The sequence below is a fragment of the Sparus aurata genome, chromosome 10 (genome assembly GCF_900880675.1).
Source record: "Sparus aurata chromosome 10, fSpaAur1.1, whole genome shotgun sequence".
Classification (NCBI taxonomy): Eukaryota; Metazoa; Chordata; class Actinopteri; order Spariformes; family Sparidae; genus Sparus; species Sparus aurata.
Window position 1 is genome coordinate 11052707 of NC_044196.1, and position 19214 is coordinate 11071920.

Here is a 19214-nt window from a genome sequence, read left to right on the forward strand (position 1 = left end):
AGAGTCCAACTCACACACTCACAGCACGTCGTCAGACAACAGTTCAGTCTGTTAGTGATAAAACACGACACACACAGTCCTCTGTCAGCTGCTCGACGCCATTAACTCTCCGCTCCTTCTTCCTCGTCACTCACGCTCCGGTCTACCCGGAAGTGTAAAAACTCTTACAGGTCATGAACTCTCACAGGCAATAAGAATTACTTTTCAACTGCTTTTAAAACATTCAGAACCCATGAAATTATAGAAATACTTTTTTTTTTTTTTTACATTTTAATATCTTGGTTATCTCAAAATATTTCGTGCACATTTTAACTTCTTAACAACTGGCGTTTTATCTTTAACTTGTTCCCAGGAGAGAGAGAAAAGAATAAATAATCTTTTTTACATAACATTGGCCATTGCTAATGACATACACAGTAATTAATTTAGCATACTTTCATTAAATAAATCCATTCAAGCTCAAATATAAGGGTTTATAATTAGGCTATACTGAGCCTCATCTATTTATACCAGAGATTTTCTTAAAATGAAGTTAACACCTTTTAGAACAAGGTTTCCTGGGGTAAAACTCCCCCTGCTACCCTGATTTGCATTTGTATAGCTCACAGCCTTTTCATTTACATGTTAAAGCCTCCCCTAGAATCAGGGGGAGGGGGGTCATGGGGGGACAACTGCCAAGCAAGGCCCACGTCAATTTCCGACAATTTACGTCAGTTTTCAGTGTTGCCTGCAAATTGCCGCAAACCTGAAATTCCACGTCAATCTACAGTGCCGCATACTGACGAAAATCCCACTTTTCATGCAGTGCATGTTTGTTGTCTTCTGTTTTTATATAAAACAGATATACTATTGGTCTTAACACCACAAGGGGGCGCTGTTGTATAAGACAGGTCATAGTTAACACGCTGCACGTAGAGAGGTCAGAGTGCAACAACATGGCGACTATGTACGATACGACGCTGCTACTGAGAAAAATGTTACAGTATAAGTTGTTGAAGTAAACGGCACTTGTTCATGATTCCAGCGTCCCATCATTGTTGAGTTAACACCACAACGTTCATTTCATTCAATCATTTGAGCCAGAGTGCCACTGCATCAAATTTGTCTCGGCGTTTGTAAAAGTGTTTTGTATCATGTTCATTTGTTTTCTGAAATGTAAATTTGTTTTCTGAAGTGTAAATTTGTTTTCTGAAATACAAATTTGTTTCGGTAATGTAATTTAGTTTTATGATATGTAAAAATGTTTTCCAAAATGTAAATTTGTCTCAAGCTTCGTAAAAGTGTTTCACATTTTGTAATTTTTGTAGACATATCTGAGGTGGTACATCATGACTAACTAGGAGAAAAGTAGAAAAACAGAAGACAAAAACACTAAAGAGCTGTGAAGCCAGTTTAGTTCTGACTGCTCATTTAAACCTGCATTCAGGACATACTTACCAGCCACAACAGCTGGAAATTATCACTGTGATAGTGTCACAAATGCACAAGACGCAGTCATGAAACTTTACTGGTGTGTTGGCGAGATCGTAATAAAGATTGAGTTCACAGTTGGGTGTTGGGTGGGGTGCTGAAAGTAGGCGAGTAGGAAGTAAGAAGTACACACACATTTGTTTCTTTTTGCCGTTATTTTTTTGTTTGTTGTGTTTGCAAGATCTTTTCGACACATTTCGATACTGTATCAAATTTTCTGCATTTTCAAGGTTTTCTGTATGCGCAAATGGAAAATATGCATAAAAGCTAGGGCCTTACAGGTGATAAACACCTGAGTACGCAGCTCCACTCAGCTGTATGAACTTTAAAGCATCCTATAGCTCATTGTTTGGGTTTAACAGCTCACATGTTACACTTTGGTCGGACAAACAAAGAAACTTGATTTATTTATTTAAGAATTTATGTAACAATAGTCAATGAACCAGTGAGTGCTTCATGTACAGTGAAAATATTTACAGACGACACATTGAAGTGGGAGGTTTTACAGATTTATTGCACAAAATGTCAGTTGTTTGGATGACAACATTGCTCGATATTAATTGCATTAGCCTCTATAAAGAAGGAGTGAGTAATTCCTGAGGAAGTTTGATTGTTGAGTCTCATTCCCAATTTGTCAATATTTGACAATGTAGGAGTGAGACTTAGTAACAATAAATAATAGAGCCTTGGACTGAGCAGCCGTATCCAGTTGGGTTACCCATGGCTGAAAACCCCATCACTGCTGCTGCTGCTGCTGCTCCTCCAGCCGCAGATGCAGCTGCAGCTGCTCCTCCAGCTGCAGCTGCAGCTACAGTGGTAGCTACAGTGGTAGCTGCTGACACACCAGCTGCACCTACAGCAGGATTACACAGGTTTTATATCAAGTTATCGAGCTACAGAGGAGCTGAGAAAACACTGCTCTCAGGCCAAAAGACTAAATGTAACAGTAGCACCAATACACAGTAGTGTCATTGTGAACCAAAAACTATGAATCTGTCAACACAATATGAAGTTGTTTACATATATTGACCCTGTGATTACTGCAGCAATGATCCTCTCACCATTTAAATACAACAGTTAAAGAAGATTAAAGTTGATTAAAAAAAAATAAAGACAGTGCCCTTACCTACTGACTGCAAAACAGCCACCACACTTCCTGCTGCCACTCCTCCTCCACCGGCAGCTGCAGCAGATGACATCAAGCTAGCAGCCCAGGAGCCTGCAGCTATTCCTGCTGAAGTGAAACCTACTGCAGTCAGAGCAGCAGGAGCCACGACCAAAGCTCCTACTGTACATGGACAAGAGGAAACTTAGTTTCTAATGACACTGTAATCATTTGTTAGCCCACATCATAATACATTGTGCAAGTTTAGCATGCAACTGGCTTCTCTACATTACAATATATTAAAAACAATTGAAAAGCAAACAGAGGTACTCTGTAAAGGTTATCCAAAGACTCACATGCTCCTACTCCTGCTCCGACAGCAGCAGCTGCCCCTGAAACACAAGATGAAAACAGAATCAAGATTTACAGCTGCTCTGGTTTAATCAAACACATTTAATATGGTTACTATCATCATTACATTTAAGGAAAACATATAAGTAGAAGTATCAGTAGTTTCAAATTAAGAAGTCTATCAGTATTGTGAAAGGAAAACAGATACTTACCTATCTCCATGTCTTTACCTGGTCTGGAGAGGAAGTGTGTGGGCAGAGCTTTATATACTGTGTGTTAGGTTTCACTTCTGGAGAAACTAAACCTATTTCTCAATCTGAGCAAATGAGGGTGTGACAGAATCATTGTCTCCACTCAACCCAAATTATCTTAATTGACATATCTGAGGTGGTACATCATGACTGTAACTGGGACAAAACAACAAAAGACAAAAACACTAAAGAGCTGTGAAGCCAGTTTAGCTCTGACTGCTCATTCCAACCTGCATTCAGGACATACTAACCAGCAGCAAGAGCTGATAATTATCACTGTGATCGTGCCACAACTGTGTAAGAAGCAGTTATGAAACTTTACAGGTGTGTTGTTGAGATCGAAATGAATGTTGAGTTCGAAGTCGGGTGTTGGGTGGGGTGCTGAAAGTAGGCGAGTAGGAAGTAAGAAGTACGCACTCACATTTGTTTCTTTTGGCATTATTTTTTTGTTTGTTGTGTTTGCAAGACCTTTTCGACATATTTCAATACTGTATCGAATTTTCTGCATTTTCAAGGTTTTCTAATGGAAAATATGCATAAAAGCTAGGGCCTTACAGGTGATAATCACCTGAGTACGCAGCTCCACTCAGCTGTATGAACTTTATAGCATCCTATAGCTCATTGTTTGGGTTTAACAGCTCACATATTACATTTTGGCTGGACAAACAAAGAAACGTGTTTATTTATTTATATATTTATTTGTTTAAGAATTTCTGTAACAATAGTTAATGAGCCAGTGAGTGCTTCCATGAATTTATGTGCAGTGAAAATATTTACAGACGACACACTGAAGTGGGAGGTTTTACAGATTTATTGGACAAAAATGTCAGCTGTTTGGATGACAACATTGCTTGATATAAATTGCAGTAGCCTCTAAAGAAGGGGTGAGCAATTCCTGAAAAAGTTTGATTGTTGAGTCTCATTCCCAAGTTGTCGATATTTGACGATTGTATGAATGAGACTCAACAATAAATAATAGTGTCTCTGACTGAGCCACCAACCCAAAGTTTGTTGACCTGGGAATGAGACTCAACCATAAACCATCTTTCAACAGAATCACTCACCCAAAGTTTAAAAATATATATCCACGCTGTAGATCTTTAGGGGGTTCAGATTAGTAACCCATGGCTGAAAGCACCAACGCTGCTGCTCCAATAATGGCAGATGCAGCTACAGCGGTAGCTGCCGACACACCAGCTGCACCTACAACAGGATAACACAGGTTTTATATCAAGGTATCGAGCTACAGAGGAGCTGAGAAAACACTGCTCTCAGGCCAAAAGACTAAATGTAACAGTAGCACCAATATACTTAGTAGTGTCAGTGTATTGTTCTTTAACACTTTATTGTAAACCAAAAACTATGAATCTGTCAACACAATATGAAGTTGTGTACGTATACTGACCCTGTGATAACTGCAGCAATGATCCTCTCACCATTTAAATACAAAAGTTAAAGAAGATTAAAGTTTAAGGAAATAAAGAAATTGCTTTACCTATTGACTGCCAAAAAGCAAACCAACTTCCTGCTGCCACTCCTCCTCCACCGCCAATTGCAATAGATGCCATCCATTTAGCAGCCCAGGAGCCTGCTGCTATTCCAGCTTTAGTGAAACCTACTAAAGCCAGAGCAGCAGGAGCCACGACCAAAGCTCCCACTGCACATGGACAAGAGGAAACTTAGTTTCTAATAGACTTGTAGTTCTCGAGAACTACAAGTCTCAGGTCTCAAGACCACTTTTTTGTGGTCTTGGTCTTGTCAGGGCCTCGAGAGTCTTTGGTCTCGGTCCTGTCTCATTCTCGGGTCTCTCGGTCTCGCAATGTCTTGGACTGGCCGAGCGGTCTCGAAGGCATTTGTAACCTATAATATCCAGGCAGGCGCAGTCTTTTTTTAATATATCATTATACGCCCCCTTCAAGTGGTACCAATGACATGCATTTTGTGACACAGACGGCGTTGGCGCTCGTCCTCTCGTGGCCCTATGAGGCTATCATGCCACTACAGCTGCATAATGGTTTAGGCTACAGATTCTGTAGAGAACAACATCAGACCTTATAGAGTAGAAGTGTAACAATACACATGAGTTAGTTCATGCCACATGAGTTAGTTGGCTGACAGGAGGAGCAGGCATAGTGCTGCAGTTATGCAAAAAAGATGAAGTCAAATACAGAGATGATCTGTTAATGTGTCATACTGGATTGGATTTAGGTTTCATAATGCAAAGACCTGATGTTTAGACTGTACACTTAATTTTCATATCACTTGCGTTCACACACAAGACATGCACTGTCTCTGTATTATTGTGCCTGTAGTTGAAATAATACAATCTCATATTTATACTAAGTAGCTGAACCCAGTATGGTGCTTATGTTCTACAACTCGTGCAAAATGGCAAAAAAAATAGGGTTTTTTTTGTCTCGGTCTCGAGCTGAACTAGTCTTGGTCTTGACTTGGTCTTGTCTTGGTCTTGATACTCTCTGGTCTTGGTAGTGTCTTGGTCTCGGTTTAGGCGGTCTTGACTACAAGTCTAGTTTCTAATGACACTGTAATAATTTGTTAGCCCACATCATAATAGATTGTGCAAGTTTAGCATGTAACTGGCTTCTCTACATTTAAATATATTATATATCTTAAAACTTACATCCTGCTACAGCTCCAATGGCAGCAACTAGCCCTGAAACAAGAGATACAAATAGACCAAGATTTACAGCTGCTCTGGTTTAATCAAACACATTTAATATGGTTACTATCATTATTACATTTAAGGAAACATATAAGTAGAAGTATCAGTAGTATCAGAAACGTGTCAGTATTGTCAAGTGTAAACAGATACTTACCGAGCTCCATGTTTTTACCTGGTGTGATGAGGAAGTGTGTGGGCTGAGCTTTATAAACTATGTGTTAGGTAACACTCCTCGATAAATAAAACCTATTTCCCAATCTGAGCAAATGAGGGTGTGACAGAATCATTGTCTCCACTCAACTCGAATGAACTTAATTGACATATCTGAGGTGGTACATCATGACTAACAGGGACAAAAAAAGAAAAATAAAAGACGAAAACACTAAAGAGCTGTGAAGCCAGTTTAGTTCTGACTGCTCATTCAAACCTGCATTCCGGACATACTTACCAGCAGCAAGAGCTGGAAATTATCACTGTGATCGTGTCACATTTGCACAAGACACAGTCATGAAACTTTACTGGTGTGTTGTCGAGATCTTAAAACTAGGGCCGGGACTTTAACGCATTAATTACGATGAATTAATTACACAAAAATTAACGCGTTAAAAAAATTAACGCATTTTAATCGCACTTATTTTTGCACCGCGGAACGTTTCTCACTGGAAGAGTTTCAGGGGTACCGATTATACTGGAGCACCAACTAACGTTCATGACTTCAGACAACAACAATGAACGAAGAAGCAGATGAGACTGCTTTGGTTGGCCCCGCGGATGGGAAATTTTGTTTTCAAAAGCGGACGGATGGCAGCGTAGATAAGAGCATGCTATTGCTGCACTCAGTGGGTAGAGCGCGCGTCCCATGTGCCGAGGCTCTGCAGCGGACCCAGGTTCGACTCCCGGCCTGGGTCCGTTTGCTGCGTGTCACTCCCCCTCTCTCTCTCTCTCCCTGTTTCCTGTCATATCTTCAGCTGTTCTGTCAATAAAGCCATAAAAGGCCAAAAAAATATTAAAAAATTGCACTGGTCTGTTGGTCTTGAAAAAACAAAAACAATGTTTTGTTGCTTAAGCTTCTGTATTCAGTCATTATTCAATGGTATACTAAAATCCATGTGAAAAAAATTCTTCTCACTGTTCTCAGGTCAAATATTTATATGCGATTAAAATGCGATTAATTTCGATTAATTAATTACAAAGCTTCTGATTAATTCGATTAATTTTTTTTATCGAGTCCCGGCCCTACTTAAAACCCATTTTTATTCTTCGGCTTTCAACCCAGCATGAGACTCTGCTCTTGTTTTAGTGTTTTATTGTTTTTATTGTTTTAACATTTTTATTGTTTTATTATTTTTATTTTGTCTCCTATGTTTTTATGTTTTATGCTCTATTTATTTTCATGTACAGCACTTCATAAATAAAGTGGAGTTGAGTTGAGCAGGGTGTTGGGTGGGGTGCTGAAAGTAGGCGAGTAGGAAGTAAGAAGTACGCCCTCACATTTGTTTTCTTTTGGCATTTATTTTTTTGTTGTTTGTAGTTGCAAGACCTTTTCGACACATTTCAATATTTTATTACATTTTTTGCATTTTCAAGGTTTTCTAATGGAAAATATGCATAAAAGCTAGGGCCTTACAGGTGATAATCACCTGAATACGCAGCTCCACTCAGCTGTATGAACTTTATAGCATCCTATAGCTCATTGTTTGGGTGGGCAAACAAAGAAACTTGATTTATTTATTTAAGAATTTCTGTAACAATAGTTAATGAATCAGTGAGTGCTTCTATGAATTTATATGCAGTGAAAATATTTACAGACGACACATTGAACTGGGAGGTTTTACAGATTTATTGCAAAAAAATGTCAGCTGTTTGGATGACAACATTGCTTGATATAAATTGCATTAGCCTCTATAAAAAAGGAGTGAGCACTTCCTGAGGAAGTTTGATTGTTGAGTCTCATTCCCAATTTGTCAATATTTTTGACAATGTAGGAATGAGACTTAGTAACAATAAATAATAGAGTCTTGGACTGAGCAGCCGTATCCAGTTTGGTAACCCATGGCTGAAAGCAACATCTCTACTGCTTCTCTTCCAAAGGCAGATGTAACAGCAGCTGCAGCTACAGTAGCAGCTCCGGGCACACCACCTACAGCAGGATTACACAGGTTTTATATCAAGGTATTGAGCTACAGAGGAGCTGACAAAACACTGCTCTCAGGCCAAAAGACTAAATGTAACAGTAGCACCAATATACACAGTAGTGTCAGTGTATTGTTTTTTAACACTTTATTGTAAACCAAAAACTATGAATCTGTTAACGCAGTTAAATGTTTACATATAGTGCACATACTGATCCTGTTTATTTATTATGGCAGCAATGATCCTCTCACCATCTAAATACAAAAGTTAAAGAAGAATAAAGTTCATCTAAAAAAATTAAGATTAATTAATTGTTTTTACCTGTTGATGACATCCATCCAACCAGAGCAGCAGGAGCCCCGACCGAAGCTCCTACTGCACATAGACAAGAGGAAACTTAGTTTCTAATGACACTGTAATAATTTGTTAGCCAACAGCATAATAGATTGTCCAAGTTTAGCATGCAACTTGCTTCTCTACATTACAATATATTAAAATCAATGGAAAAGCAAACAGAGGTACTCTGTAAAGGTTATCCAAAGACTTACATCCTCCTGCTACAGCTCCAATGGCAGCAACTGTCCATGAAACACGAGATGAAAATAGAATCAAGATTTACAGCTGCTCTGGTTTATCAAACATATTTAATATGGTTACTATAATTATCACATTTAAGGAAAACATATACGTAGAAGTATCAGTAGTTTCAAATTCAGAAATGTGTCAGTATTGTCAAAGTAAAAGAGATACTTACCGATCTCCATGTCTTTACCTGGTCTGATAGGGAAGGTTATGGGCTGAGCTTTATATACTGTGTGTTAGGCTTCACTTCTGGAGAAACTAAACCAATTTCTTAATCTAAACAAACAAGGATGTAGCAGAATCACTGTCTCCACTCAACTCAAATTATCTTTGACATATCTGAGGTGGTTCGTCATGACTGACTGGGACAAAACAAGAAAACAGAAGACAAAAACACTAAAGAGCTGTGAAGCCAGTTTAGTTCTGACTGCTCATTCAAACCTGCATTCAGGACATACTTACCAGCAGCAAGAGCTGGAAATTATGACTGCGATCACAACTGTGTAACAAGCAGTTATGAAACTTTAGAGGTGTGTTGTTGAGATAGAAATGAATGTTGAGTTCGAAGTCGGGTGTTGGGTGGGGTGCTGAAAGTTGGCGTTAAGGCAGTAAGAGGTACACCCTCACATTTGTCTTGATTGGTTTTTATTTGTTGTGTTTGCAAGACTTCTTTGACTTATTTGATTTCAATACTTTATCGAATGTTCAAGGTCTTTTGAAGTGGATGATCATCATAAAAACTAGGGCCTGGTTGATATATCTGTCAACAGATTTCCTTTGGCGATGTTAGATGTATTTGTGTGTATGTTGTCAGAAATGAGGACTTATGAAAACCACAAAAATTGCTCAGGAATGGCCCGAGGAACCTGATAAAAGAGCTCAAGGCGTTGACCTGGCCTCCAAATTCCCCAGATCCTGGTCTGATGGAGTATCTGTGGGACATTCCAGAAAAAGTCCAATCAATCGAGGCCCCCAGAGGTCCTGTGTCCGTTCTTCAATGGGTCAGAGCCAAGTACGATCCATGGAGGCCCCACTGTGGATCAGACATGTCATGTGGGTGGTTGATGAATTCATACGTAATATTTCTGACTATTTCTGAACATTCAGTTCTTGTAACCATTATCTTGGATGTTGAACTCACTCACATCAACACTTCAAAGCTGTAGCAACAAAATGTCATCCTGCTCCTGAGCGTCATCTGAATGTGACGACAAGGAAGAACACGGTGTTGGAAAAACAAGGAAGTGATGGAAATTATAAGGGTAGGAATGTTTGAGAGAGTTCAGTGCAGAAGAAGAAGATGATGTGTGTGTGTGTGTGTGTGTGTTGAGGAAAAAGAGGGGATTTTCTAACCCTTGATGACCTGGAAAAACAAACACCATCACGTCTGGCGCTGTAGAGGTTAAGATTAAATCTTTCTGCGTTAACTGTAATCCATTTTCCCCCTATTTTGTTTGGCGGCGGTGTGTTTTGTTTCCATGTCGCTCAGGTTAAACAACAGACAATCTGAGCTGTTGTTTGTCCAAAACCTCAGCGCGAACCTTGAGCTGACCTCAAACACTCCATTACTCTGATCCAGAGAGAAAGAGATGGACGGAAAAATGAAACGAAAGGAAGGCAGAGAAAGAGGCAAACAGAAAGACAAAATGAGGCAAACACTTAATATCCATCAGTTAGTCTTCTCTGTTGTCTCTGCGTGGACAGCCTCGGCGCTCCAATTCATCTTCGTTCTCCTCACAGCGGTGTGTTCAGGGAAGGTCAAAACCCGGAAAATAGGCTACACACCAGGCATTTTGTCACCAGACACCCTTCACCTGCCTCCCATCACCAAGGAGCCGCACACAACTGGGACACAGCCGCAGCCAAAAATACATCAGGTGGAGCGCAGCAGCAACACTGCATGCATTTGCACCGCATTCGTTCTGCATTTACCCCGCATTTGTTGTCCTTTCGGAGGGAGCAAAGGACCGGAACGAGGTGACATTTTGTTGCTTTGCAGTTTGGAGGATCGTGCTGAATTATTGTGTTTGTCCAGATGTGTAGCAGAGCTGATGACACATCCGTCTCCTTCAGGTTTTTCTCTCTGTCCATCTGAGAGGAAGTTTATCTGGAACTTTTCCCAGACAGACAAACTCATCGGCATCTTGTTTAGCCAATTAGCAACTGTGTTTAAAGGGAAAGCTTGACTGCACATGCTGCTGGGTAGTTAGAAGTTTTAATATTTCATTTATGTGTCGGACATGTGGCTTCTTTATTCACTGTCATATTAAATTATACATGTTCTTGGTGAATTGCGGAGTCATGATTTAAAAGATAACACGCAAAGTTGACCACCAACCAGTGCTGGAAGTTTGTCTTTCTTTTTCAGAGATCCTTTATTGATTTGATTCTGAAGAGGGTTTACTCTTTGTTCAAACTGTATTTCTATCTTTTTGTTTTTCAACCTTCAATCCCTGAAGGCCGGTCTTTTGTGTTGAACTCTGCAATCTTTATTTTTGGTGATTATTATTTGGACCTAACCCTGACCCGTAGAAAGCCACCAGGATAGAGTCAAGCTGTTGTTTTGCCAGCTAGTTTCTCTAGGGACAGTTTTATTCCCAGATGACTTGATTACATTTTAGACAGATTATCAGAATTTTACTGTATGGCCTTATTGAAATACATTAAAAAGGTTGCTCATGAAGCCTTCTGATTGACAAAGAATTTAAGAGTGAAACCAATTATCTGTTGATCTTTGCAAATCAAGAATTGAAAGTCTTGGAACGGCATAGAAGTCAGTGCTGGAAATAAGAGTTTAAAAGGTCCTATTTGTTAGAAAAGTTGACTTTTGAGTCTTAATACTGACGCTTCGGGATTGTAGGTCAAGTCGGTCGCCAACCCAAGTGTCAGTATTGGATGAGTTGGAAATGAGACCCAAAACTCAACCTTTAGATTTAGATAAGTTGAACCAAACTGTGGATTTAGAGAAGAATGATACCCATATTATTCCACTTTTCCACTGGTCAGAAATCCCAGTTTAACCCTCTATGATCAACCAGGTCTATTGACTTTGCAGTAGACACAGGTTTTTATCACCTCAGCTTGGCTCTGCTTTGATGTCAACGTAAGACGCGGAGAACACTTTAAATTCCGCCGTACGCAGTAATGACACGTTTGTCGACATCTGGTGGTGGTGCGCGAAGAAGGAAGGAATTTGTGATGCGGTGTATTGTTGTTTTCACTTCTGCTTCGACTGATTCTGGTGCATTGATTACGTGAAACTTGACATACTGCGGGAGGTGGGAATGGGGTCAACAGGTGATTTTTAGTGCGTTAATTTTTGCGACTTATTTTGTTGGAAAAGGAGCATTAGTGGTCTTGGAGGTTTGAGGTTTACTTTTATAAGGCTTTGTCGATTCTGCTTTTGTATTAACAATCTTTCCTGACACATATATGAATATATGATCACACTGTTGTTTAAGATTATACCGTAAAAGTACACACGTAATGGCTTTACAGAAACGGCCATTACCGTCAACATCTTTGATGAACAGCACTTTTACACTTTGTAGAGAAGCAGAAGTTACAAATATCGGAGCTTCAGATAAGAATCCGACCTGATGCGGCTCCTCCTGAGCAGATTTTATCTCGCAACAGAGAAATAAAACAGCCCATGTCGTCGTTGGAAGCAGTAAACGGAGCGTCAGGTCAAATTTCCAGAGCGACCCTGAGCCTCCAGCCCCACGGGGATGATACAGCAACGACACTAATGGCAGGCTACATGGCATTTAGAGCAGAAAGGTGTGACATGCAAGCCTTCACACTCACTGTCTGTCCGTCTCACACACATTTGCATACACACACACACACACACACACACACACTCCTCAGGGCCTGCCATTAATAACAGCTGACCTTTGCACGTTTAGGCTGTGAAATGATAGTAAAGCAGACCTGAGGACGGCATATCGCACTTCCCTTCATGTCTCATCGCTTCATCCCTCCATCCCTCTCCGTGACTCATCCCTCCATCTATCTGTCCGTCCATCAGTCCTTCCCTGTGGAGACGTTGTCTGCTATTCCTGCATCGCTGTCGATCTGTTGTCCAGTTTGGTCGCAGCGAAGCAGGAGCCTTTAACCTCTTCATAACCTCACACGTACAAGGAAAGAAAACTTTGGGAGAAAAGTGTTTGTTGTCAGAGCAAACAAAGAAATTCGTAAGTGCTGAACTATCGTGTAGTTGAATAATCTACAAGTAAATCAACGGAGAAATAATCATCAAGAAGATCGATCAAGGAAAAACCTCCAATTAACGTAATGTATGTTACTGTAAATTACATTTTTTAAGGTTTTGAAAAAAACAAACATTAAAAATTTGGCTCAAAAACGAATCAATTAATTGAAAATACAATCCACAGATAAACTTTAAATGGAAGATAATCAGTTGCAGTCCTATTAAATCTCCTTTCAGCAAAAACAAAAAGAGTTAACAACAGCTGAAATGGAAATAAGAAAAATACAAGCTTCAGCACAACATGACAAGGACGAACTGACATGACATTGAGGGAATGCAATTTTAGATTCGATTTAGTCATTTAAAGATATATAGTAGAATCCATCAGAACATAGAGAGGAATTAGATTAAAATTTGTTGTATGTATGTGCTGCTGAGATGGAGAGTTCTGACTCAGTCTGAGAAAATCTCATTAGTAATATTTATTTTTAGACAAAAAATGTGTAGAAGGGTAAATCTTACTAGATATCAACAGTAAACGTCCCAAGTCAATTACCTACAAATGTTCTTTGTGTACAAGTTTTTTTTAGATTTTGTTTCAGTGGATGTTATGTAAATATAAGTCAAAGGTTTTTGTTGATACTGATGTTGAAATGTTAAAACACTACCAACAGCCATAAAAAACCTACTGGCTTACTAACTTACCATATTTTTATATAAATCAGGCTGTGAATGAAATACGAACAAACCCCTCTCTGTGAAGATCTTCAGAATATAGATATGAATGAAACTGAAAGGTGCTTTTTAAATATGCAATTTTGGCATTATCTTATTATTACAATATATTAGAATCAAAGGTTTTTACTGTAGGAAATGTGCCTTTCTCTTTCTGTCACTCCATAAATAAGAAATTACTGTCAACAGCCATTAAAAACTATTTTGTCCATGTTTTTAGGAATGAATTGTTCTAAAATATCTACTAAATATATTTATAGGAATAAAATTGGAAAGTTTGGTGTATGTAACAAAACAGCAACAAGAGATATGTATTGTTAAATTCCAGATATTTTTATACAAAACTGGTAAATAGGGTAAACATTTAATTAATAGATATTACCATGATGGCCTAAATATGAATTTCTGACATTTATTTTCCACTAGTGTGAAAGAAAAACATGTTATGGCAGTAAAATATCCCAAAATCTAATTTATTTTACTATCAGTTGTGTTCTCTTTCGTACATTTGGCCGTGAACTCGAGACTTGAGTTCACAGGTTCTCTGAAGCCAGACGGTTCCACTCTTCCACCTCTTCTTGGCCTCGGTGTTCAGTCGTCTGCACTGATGGAGCATCAAGTATTTCTGACCTCTGCACCAAATTAAAAGACCTGTGATGCTGCCTTGTACTTCACACACCTGAACTACCAGGTGATGCGACGTTCCCCTCGATCAAGCTAACTTAAAACGGCGCGCTCGAGCTAGATTTGGTCATTGAGTCCTCAGCTTGTGCCCATGATGGCCGCCACTCGATGAGATCCTCCCTAAATAATTAGACATGTGTGCGGGAAGTTTTTTTTTTGTCCAAAGTCGAGCGGCTCTAACTTCCTGTGAAAACTCTTCCTTTCAACTAAATTCAAAGTGTTTCTTTCTTGGCATGAAAGTTGAAAGAAAAGCGGCTCGGCCAAACTCTGCTTACTTTTCTCTTTCTTCCTCAGTCGAAGTGAAAAGCTTTATCCGGATGAAAGGACGAGCAGAAAACAAAAAATAAATAATTGCCAGATTCGTTTCTCTCAGTTCAGTCGAGCCATTTTCGGTCTCTTCGCTCGGCCCCGTTTTTCCTTCCAGAGAGGTCGACGGACGACGGGAGCGTTTTTTCCTTTTTCTGTCTCCGTCTCCCTCCATCTGCTTTTCGCGTTGTCGCGGTTCGGACCACAACAAAAAACAAATTTAAAATGTAAGAGACGACCAGCTGCTATCTTTGTAAAGGTCAACGAGGAAACCGAGGCCGCCCAGCTAAAACAACACACACACACACACACACACACACACACACACTGAATCCCAACGGATCCAAACCCTCCTCACCGGCCCTCATTCCACTTTAACAGTTATTTTAATTCCTCCGTCCATACTTTTCTCTTGTTCTTTCTCACGTTCTCTCTCTCCCTCCATCTCTCTCTCTTTCTCCCCTCTCTGCCTCCCCCTTCTCTCTCTCTCTCTCTTGTCAAGCGCTCGTCCCGCCTGCCAAGCTCCTCTTCGTCTGTTTGGAAACGACAAAAAAAAAAAAAAAAAAGTGTTTCTAATTTGGTATCAATCTGAAGAGTCCAGTTCTGTCATTACCCTGTGTGTGTGTGTGTGTGTGTGTGTGGCTTTCTCCCTTTATTCCCATGATACCATATGGGCCACACACACACACACACACACACACACACACACACACACGTTCCCACCCCCAGAATCACATCTGACAGAAATAGTTGTCCCGACATTTTGGCTGATGATATTCACATCCTGTTGTCCGTGTTTACATCAGTGTCAGTGTTTATCTGTCTCTATCTGTCCGTGATGGCCCGAAAATGAGCCGCTTCATTATTTTTTGGCGCTGTCATTATTTATCACGGCCCGTCCATTCATCATCCAAATAGTTTAATTGCACTTGAACATTGTAAATTGGGAGGAAACTGCCTTGATGTCGTATTTAAAGCTGCGCGCAGACTTTGAATCCTCGGCTGTTCTGGCTCCAGTTTTCGAGCTCCGTTCGTCTGAAGACTTCTCTACGTGCCATATGTTGTTTCGGCTTCCATAGACTAATTAGAAATGCTAGTTTTGATAACAGATTATATGTGTAATTAGTCTTTATCCACATTAGATTTATGGCTCTGGGGATGGCAGTGTCAGTCAGTCCACTACGTTGGTTCAGACTGAATTATCTCACCATCTGTTGGATATTCACAGTCACCAGAGGATAGACTCAGACTTTGACAATCCCCTGACTTGTCCCGTAGCGCCACCAGCAGGTTAAAGTTTTCGAGGCAGCTGTATTTGTAAATCCATCAGGCCAGGCGGAAAGCTATCACTCCCAAGTCTCAAAAGTGGTTCGACCAATCCGGTAGCTTCTACTGGTAGCTACGGCCGTGGTTTAGATTTGACTGTACGTCTGGAAACAACAATGGCGGCTTCTCAAGAGTTTGTAGCTGCTACAGCATCAGATAAATCAGACCTGGAGAGTTTATATCATTTACAGAGGACTTTTTCTCTTTGGCTCTTCTCCCAGCAGGCTTTAGAAAGAGCTTGATTTCTCTCATTGTTGAGTTGATAGTGTAAAGTTTGACGTTCAGAGCTGATGGTCTTGGCTAACATCTTAGCTAGCTGACTTTCACATCCAGCAGCCACTGAACAATAACGTCGTAACTGTGGTCGTCAGCTGCTAGATATTTGCTCACTCAGTGGTTACTCGGTTGGTAGATGTTGAGGGGAGCGGCGCTCAGATTTCCCAGCTCTCGGTGGGGTTTGAAGGCATCCTGAGGGTCACATCCTCCTCTGCTCCTCATGTTCTCTGGGCTGCTGCTGTCCATTTGTCCTCTATGGAGATAAACTGTTGTTTACACTGCAGGCCACATAGGAAGTCAACCATGGCAAGAGGAATCTGTCTGTGCACCCTGATGGTGTGTGTGTGTGTGTGTGTGTGTGTGTGTGTGTGTGTGTGTGTGTCTGTGTGTGTGTGTGTGTGTTTCATTTGGACCTCATAAGAATAGGAAGTGAGCCTCTGTTGATTTTGCTTCTTGAAATTTGAGGATGAGTTAGCGTCATCGTTAAAAATGAAAAATGAATAATGCAAATGGTGTGGGTGTGTGTGTTTGTGTGTGTGTGTGTGTGCTTTGTGTTCTTTGTGTCCACATGTAGATACATTTGCTTGCGTGACCTTAAATGTTGTAGTGTATGAATGCGATGTTTTTCAAATGAGGCATTTGCACATATGCAAAACATCACTTGTTGTATGTAATGCTCTCGTGTGTGTGTGTGTGTGTGTGTGTGTGTGTGTGTGTGTGTGTGTGTGTGCGTGTGTGTGTGTGTGGCAGGTGTTTTGCGTCACCACCCACCATCCATCAAGTCAAATGGGCGAATGACAGGAAGAACAAAAACAAATCCCTCGCTCCGGCAAGAATAAACGACTGATGCCGACCAATGACAAGTGTTTATTGTGTGCGTGTGTGTGTGTGTTTGTGTGAGGAAGAAATTAAGGTATATGTGTGTTTGTGTGTGTGTGTGTGTGTGTGTGTGTATATTTTTGTCTCTGTGTGTGTGTGTGGGTGAAATTGAAAGAGAGAGAAGGACAAAGCAAATGAGTGTGTGAGAGATGAGAGAGGCTGAGAATAGGGTGGTGTTTATTGTTTTACCAGTTCAGTAGGCGGACACACACACACACACACACACACACACACACACACACACACACACACTCTTGTTATCCCGCTCAGTGAGCATGCAGAGCAGATATTTCCAAGATGACCGACTCAACCACTCAATCGCAGTTAGGCTCATGATCGACGTTGTTTCAGCTGCCGTACCTGGAGGAGTAAAGTGCGCCTCCACCAGTCAGCTGACAGCAGAACATCTGAGTGAAGTTTCGCTCTTGACGAGGTTTCTGCTGCTATTAATGTGAAGATCCTGTCAGACAACAGCAGCAGATTCTCCTGACGCCTCCCTCCATTGTTGTTGTGACCACAGACCTGCAATGATCGGTCGTTTCATTGATTAATCAGTTCATTTTGATTAGTTTCAAGTCATTTTTGGAGAAAAGTATCAAATATACTTTGATTCCTGACACACCGCTCAGTCTTCTGTGATTATATGCTAAATATCTTTGTCGTTGGACAGCACTTGTGTTGCGTCTTTAAATGAAATGATTGTTGTTATTTGTGCATTTCAGGCAGTCGTCTGTGATGTGTTTATCACGCGTGTTAATATCATGTTGACAATGGAAACATGATTAATCCATTATTCATCAGGTATTACACTTAAGCGCAACTATTTTGAGGCAACACAAATCTGTTGTCTCTAATTCGAGGATGTTAAATGTGAATATTTCCCTGTTTCTTTCCTCGTCTATGACAGTAAACAGAATGTCTTTGGGTTGAGGACAAAACTAGACATTTGGTGATGTCATCTTGGACGTTAGGAAACATTGATTTCATTGACCAAACAACTGAACCTGGAAAATAATCAACAGATTAATCAATAGTGGCAACAATCATTAGTTGCAGCCTCAGACAGAATTGATTTGAAGACACCACCTCAGACTGTAGTGAAGGTCAGGATGAACATTTTTCACTAGTGACCCATTGATTAAAGGGATATTCCAGTGTAAATTTAATCCACGGTCTAAATCACCGTGAAACTGTGTTAGACTCCCTCTCGAGAGATCAAGTTAGCAGACCGCTAATTTACGGAGTTTTATCAACCTCAGAAATGACCGCACGACAACAATACACTGCAGTAAATGGATCCAAATATAAACCGCCACCAAAAAGTCACAAATAATGCTCAGAACAGCACCAAACTTCAGCAACAGTACAAATAGGGTCTCATCACATAGTCTGGGGCATCTAACCTCCGCTAGCTTAGCTGGATTTCTGTTGTGAAGCTAAAAACAGATTTCAACTCTCCTCCATCAGCTTCCGGGTCGGGGAAGTCCCGACGCAACGATTACCGAGTGCAGTTAGAAATGCTCAATTCCGTTCTTTTCCCTGTCCGATCTCGATAATAACTGTTATAAACTGGCAGGTAAGACACATATGAACTTTGATTGCTTTTCCATGGAGTCATAATCATACATTTTCATCCATGAGCCGCGGAACTCTACTACACTCGGTAATCGACTCGTCGGGACTTCCCGTCACCAGGAAGCTGCTGCAGAAGAGTGGTAAATTTAGTCAGCTTTTCAGTAGAAATCCAGCTAAGCTAGCGGATTTAACTTGATCTCTCGAGAGGGAGTCTAACACAGTTTCACGGTGTGTTAGACCATGGATTAAATTTACACCAGAATATCCCTTTAATAGAGGAAATAGTCTGCAGATTAATCGATAGCGATTGCATGTTTGCCTAAAGCAAAAACCACCAAAGAATTACTTTTAATTCTGTCTCCTAAATCTGCAGATATCTTCTGAAGAAAAACAACGCTGCCTGGAAAATACTTGTTATCAATTTAATAAAGGAAGATTTCTGTCTAATGAATCTGTTAATTGATCATCGTTCAATAGAGCAGTTGATCAAAGTGAGGAGGTTTCGGAAAGTGAGCACAGTTGGGAAGAACGGTGGGATGTTTTTGGGGAAGTGAAATGATTTGTAGGTAATTTATGAATTGATTGAAGTTGAAGTTGAAATTGAAGTGAGAACATTTCCAACCGTATTTCACAATTCACATTGAG

General features: G+C 40.3%; 2 protein-coding genes and 1 long non-coding RNA gene across 3 annotated transcripts; all 3 read right to left on the reverse strand.

Moving 5' to 3' along the window:
* Nucleotides 1-1963: 1963 nt before the first annotated feature.
* On the reverse strand, nucleotides 1964-3163 carry LOC115589624 (interferon alpha-inducible protein 27-like protein 2A). The gene is made up of 4 exons (XM_030430638.1): nucleotides 3139-3163; nucleotides 2932-2967; nucleotides 2597-2758; nucleotides 1964-2323 (listed from the first exon to the last, which is right to left on the reverse strand). Exons 1-4 carry the CDS (start codon nucleotides 3146-3148, stop codon nucleotides 2133-2135), a joined length of 399 nt encoding a protein of 132 aa, XP_030286498.1. The 5' UTR covers nucleotides 3149-3163; the 3' UTR covers nucleotides 1964-2132.
* Nucleotides 3164-3965: 802 nt separating this feature from the next.
* LOC115589627 (interferon alpha-inducible protein 27-like protein 2B) lies at nucleotides 3966-6236 on the reverse strand. The gene is made up of 4 exons (XM_030430641.1): nucleotides 6015-6236; nucleotides 5819-5851; nucleotides 4673-4834; nucleotides 3966-4380 (listed from the first exon to the last, which is right to left on the reverse strand). The coding sequence occupies exons 1-4, from the start codon at nucleotides 6022-6024 to the stop codon at nucleotides 4292-4294; spliced, it is 294 nt and encodes a 97-aa protein (XP_030286501.1). The 5' UTR covers nucleotides 6025-6236; the 3' UTR covers nucleotides 3966-4291.
* A 2867-nt stretch (nucleotides 6237-9103) lies between these two features.
* On the reverse strand, nucleotides 9104-12727 carry LOC115589629 (uncharacterized). Its single transcript, XR_003985564.1, has 3 exons — nucleotides 12509-12727; nucleotides 9721-9773; nucleotides 9104-9608 (listed from the first exon to the last, which is right to left on the reverse strand). It is a non-coding gene; the product is annotated as an uncharacterized LOC115589629 (long non-coding RNA).
* Nucleotides 12728-19214: the final 6487 nt, after the last annotated feature.